The 4,547-nt window shown below is 45.8% G+C and overlaps 1 protein-coding gene across 1 annotated transcript; it reads left to right on the top strand.

Annotated features, from left to right (window-relative positions):
• Positions 1–2,687: 2,687 nt before the first annotated feature.
• LOC119281795 (ammonium transporter 3 member 1-like) lies at positions 2,688–4,166 on the top strand. The gene has a single exon (XM_037562225.1). The coding sequence runs from the start codon at positions 2,688–2,690 to the stop codon at positions 4,164–4,166; it is 1,479 nt and encodes a 492-aa protein (XP_037418122.1).
• Positions 4,167–4,547: the final 381 nt, after the last annotated feature.

A 4,547-nucleotide genomic window follows, 5' to 3' on the forward strand; every position in this document is an offset into this window, starting at 1 on the left:
AAAGAAAAGGGAGAAAAAAAGGAAAACCTTGTCGGCTCAACAGGCCCGTAGGCGGGGACGCATAGGCGTCAACTCCCTTGACGCCCACACGGGCGTTAAATAGAAAAAAGTCGAAATTTCCATGAAGCTACACACATGATTTGCTTAAAATGAAAATATGGGCGATTCCCATAATTCTTAGTATAGCAGTTTTAAAAACAATCAATTTCACCCAAAAAATATTAAACATGAAAATAGATAACTATGTTCTTACATAGTAAGACATAATTTTGACCCCCCAGAAAATGGACAAAATTTTGATGCCATCATCTAAAGTCTATAGTGAATTTTTTTCGTGAAGTAGGTAATTTGAGCAAAGAAATATTTTTAATCAACTTTAAATATACATATCATCATTTTGTATTTTTTATACACACTTATGACAATTTAACTTTTTTCTTATGTACAAGATTTTTGCATGTTAGATGGTACGTTGTTGAAATGACATGGTGGACACGAACAAACCTGTGGTTGGATGGTTAGTAGGACAGTGGTTTCCCAGCCCATAAGAGTTCAAGTCCTTGACTTGACACCGGGTGCCCGCATTTTTCTGGATTTATTTCAGTCCTTCCGGTGATGTGCGTTCAATGGGAAGAGACGTTCTCGTCAACTAAGAAAGTGTATGTGGCGACTTCATCTCTCAAGATTATGTGCCAGCTAAGTCTCTCGAAGGTGCTCTAGGGATAGAGTGTGCGAGTGTGCATTCATAAGGATGAAATCGTGTGCGTATGTATGTGCATCTACGTCAGTACTTGGTCCAAAAAAATGACATGGTGGACTGTTGCGGACTTGCTAGCTGCAAGGAGAAAATGGAGGGAAACGCTATTTGACGCATTAAGTGACAACTTGACGGGGTTTCACACAGACATGCGACACTAGCACTCGAGTGCGCCGACCCAATTTCAAGTAGGGTGCGCAGTGTGCTTTTCTTTTTCCTTCTATTTCTGATTAGGGTTTTCTTCGCTTTTTTCAAAATAGTTCTTTTAAAAAATATGAAATTTCCAAAAATGTTTCTGGACTTTTTCAAAAAAATTCAGGTGTTCATAGTTTGTTCGGAATTTGAAAATGTTTGATGTTTAAAAAAATCATAAATACAAAAAAGCTCTTGTTTTTCCTTTGTTTTGAAAAATTCAAAAAAGGAAATCAACGTCTTAGTTTTTTGGTATTAAAAAATATATGCATGGTTATCAGATATTGTTCGGAATTTTAAATAATATTTCTATTTTCAAAATTCATAAAATAAAAAATGTTTGTGTGTATAACAATGTTTGCTTTAAAAAATCAAAAGACATATCCGTTTTAACAATTTGCTTATAAATTCAAAACTTATTCGTGATTTTATTTTATTTTCGGATCTTGAAAAATGACTACATTTTCAAAATGTTTAGAATTGAAAATACCATCTTTTAAAAAAATTATCAGAATTTTGAAAAAAAAATCTCGTTGAAAACAGTTCTAAATTTTTATTTATTTATGTTTTGCTACAGTGAACCGGGAAGCAACAGTAGAACGCCCTTCAAGACGCCTCTTGTGCGGCAGCCTCCTATCTCACGTCAAACAGGAGCTCCCGAGAAACAGAGGGCGCCAAACTAAAGTGTTATTCAGAACGTTCCATTGTTACTAATAAATAAATAAATCCTTAATGAGATATAAAAAAAATCCTTAATGCTACTTCCTCCATTCACAAATATAAGATGTTTATTTAAAAAAAAATTGAATGTATATGCACACATTTTAGTGTGTTAGTCCATATGTACTTAGAATCGAATATATATATACAAATATGCAAAACATCTTATATTTGTGAATGGAGGGAGTATTAGAGATTCTCTACAAAGAATATGATAAGCCGAAAGTGCCCTTCTCAGCTCGAGCTCATATGAGCTCGAGTGAACAGTAAAATAAGAAAAAAATCTGGTTATTTTATTGCGGCAACATTTGATAAATGTTTTCAATGCATGCACATTTTCATCACGAAATAAACATTCATGAAGGTCGCTCTAAAAATAGCTTTTTTGGAGCATCAATTTTGTTTTTTTGCCACGACTTACGTGAATGTCATCTTACGATGAAATTTTGCAAGCATTTAAAACATTTGTCAAATATTGCCACAAAAGAAATTCAGAATTTTTTGAATTTGTTTTCAATTTTTTTCCTGATTTTATTGTTCACACAGCTCAGTCTGTCCACTTCCCTGATTGTCAGATTTTTTTAGAAGAAGAAAAAAGATAAGCTGATTAGTTTTTTTACATATAGTAAGCTACTACTAGATCTAGATAGCCCTTCCTTCAGTTCCAACGCCCCGTGCTTGGAATCTTCTTCCTCCCTGCAACTCCGAGCACCAGCTCATTGATACAGCTTAGCGGCATAGGATCTACCTCCTCGGCGAGCCACTTAACAATGCTCTAGCTCGGCACGCCCGCCGTTGGTCGGCCTTGCCCCAATGTCAGCCACTGATCAGACTTTGTTTTCTTGGACACGACGGACCTCCCTATACTGATTCCTATATATAAGACCGCGATCCTAGTATAGCTTCACCAGTCATCAGTCACACCGACCGGTAGCTTCTCCGGCTAGCTAGCTCGTACGTGCGCGTACTATCTAACCGCAGGCGAGCTCGGCGCGGGCCTACCGGTCGAAGTAGCAAGATGTCGTCGGCCGCGGATTACAACATGTCCTCTGGGTACTCGCCCAACGGCATAGTGGTGCCGCCATGGCTGAACAAGGGCGACAACGCGTGGCAGATGATCGCTGCGACGCTGGTGGGACTTCAGAGCATGCCCGGCCTGGTGATCCTCTACGGCAGCATCGTGAAGAAGAAGTGGGCCGTGAACTCGGCCTTCATGGCGCTCTACGCCTTCGCCGCCGTGTGGCTCTGCTGGGTCACCTGGGGCTACAACATGTCCTTCGGCCACCAGCTCTTGCCCTTCTGGGGCAAGGCCCGGCCGGCGCTCGGGCAGCAGTTCCTCCTCATGCAGGCCGTGCTGCCGGAGTCCACCCACTTCTTCAAGGACGGCAGCACCGAGACGGTCTGGATCAATCCGAATTACCCCATGGCCTCCATGGTCTACTTCCAGTGCGTCTTCGCCGCCATCACGCTCATCCTCCTCGCCGGCTCTCTGCTGGGTCGCATGAACATCAGGGCCTGGATGATCTTCGTCCCGCTCTGGCTCACCTTCTCCTACACCATCGGCGCCTTCTCGCTCTGGGGCGGAGGCTTCCTCTTCCAGTGGGGCGTCATGGACTACTCCGGCGGGTACGTCATCCACCTCTCCTCCGGGATCGCCGGATTCACGGCCGCGTACTGGGTCGGGCCCAGGTCCACCAAAGACAGGGAGAGGTTCCCGCCCAACAACGTGCTCCTCATGCTCACTGGCGCCGGCATACTCTGGATGGGGTGGGCTGGGTTCAACGGCGGCGACCCTTACTCCGCTAACATCGACGCTTCTATAGCCGTGCTCAACACCAACATCTGCGCAGCGACCAGCCTCCTGGTCTGGACCTGCCTCGACGTCATCTTCTTCAAGAAGCCCTCCGTCATCGGCGCCGTCCAGGGCATGATCACCGGCCTCGTCTGCATCACTCCCGGCGCGGGTCTCGTCCAGGGGTGGGCGGCGATCGTGATGGGCATCCTGTCCGGAAGCATCCCGTGGTTCACCATGATGGTCGTGCACAAGCGCTCCAGGCTGCTGATGCACGTGGACGACACGCTGGGCGTGTTCCACACCCACGCCGTGGCGGGGTTCCTCGGCGGCGCGACCACGGGGCTCTTCGCGGAGCCGCAGCTGTGCAACATGTTCGTGCCGGTGACCAACTCCCGCGGCGCCTTCTACGGCGGCAACGGCGGCATGCAGTTCCTGAAGCAGGTGACGGGCGCGCTCTTCATCATCGGCTGGAACGTGATTGTCACCAGCATCATCTGCCTGGTCGTCCGCCTCATCGTGCCGCTGCGGATGCCGGAGGAGGAGCTCGCCATCGGGGACGACGCGGTGCACGGCGAGGAGGCCTACGCGCTCTGGGGCGACGGCGAGAAGTACGACTCCTCCAAGCACGGGTGGTACTCCGACAACGAAACCAACCTGCAGGCGCGCAACAAGGCGCCCAGCGGCGTCACGCAGAACGTCTAATAAATTGTCGTCGCCGGCCTGATTGGAGTTTGCTTTTTATCCATCTTTTATGTGTTGTGGAATAATGTGGTGCTACCTACACAAGCATGAGCAAGGTGTTCACGACACTTGCTTTTTGTACGGATAGTATCACTACTCTTTGATTGTTCGAGAGGGAATACAACATTCACTTTGTGGTTTAAACTCGTTCTATCCTTTCTTTCCTTTTTTTTTGGTTTTGCTAATTCTCGGTTTACTGGCATTTCCATAAATCGCAATCAACTGAGATTGAACATTACCAAGCCTATATTCTTGGAAGCACCGACTAGCAGTATATCATCGCAACCTTTGTTTTACAAGTTAGATACATGGAGTGGCATCATCGTTGGGTCACTCTGCCTA

This window comes from Triticum dicoccoides, chromosome 3B (genome assembly GCF_002162155.2).
Source record: "Triticum dicoccoides isolate Atlit2015 ecotype Zavitan chromosome 3B, WEW_v2.0, whole genome shotgun sequence".
Classification (NCBI taxonomy): domain Eukaryota; kingdom Viridiplantae; phylum Streptophyta; class Magnoliopsida; order Poales; family Poaceae; genus Triticum; species Triticum dicoccoides.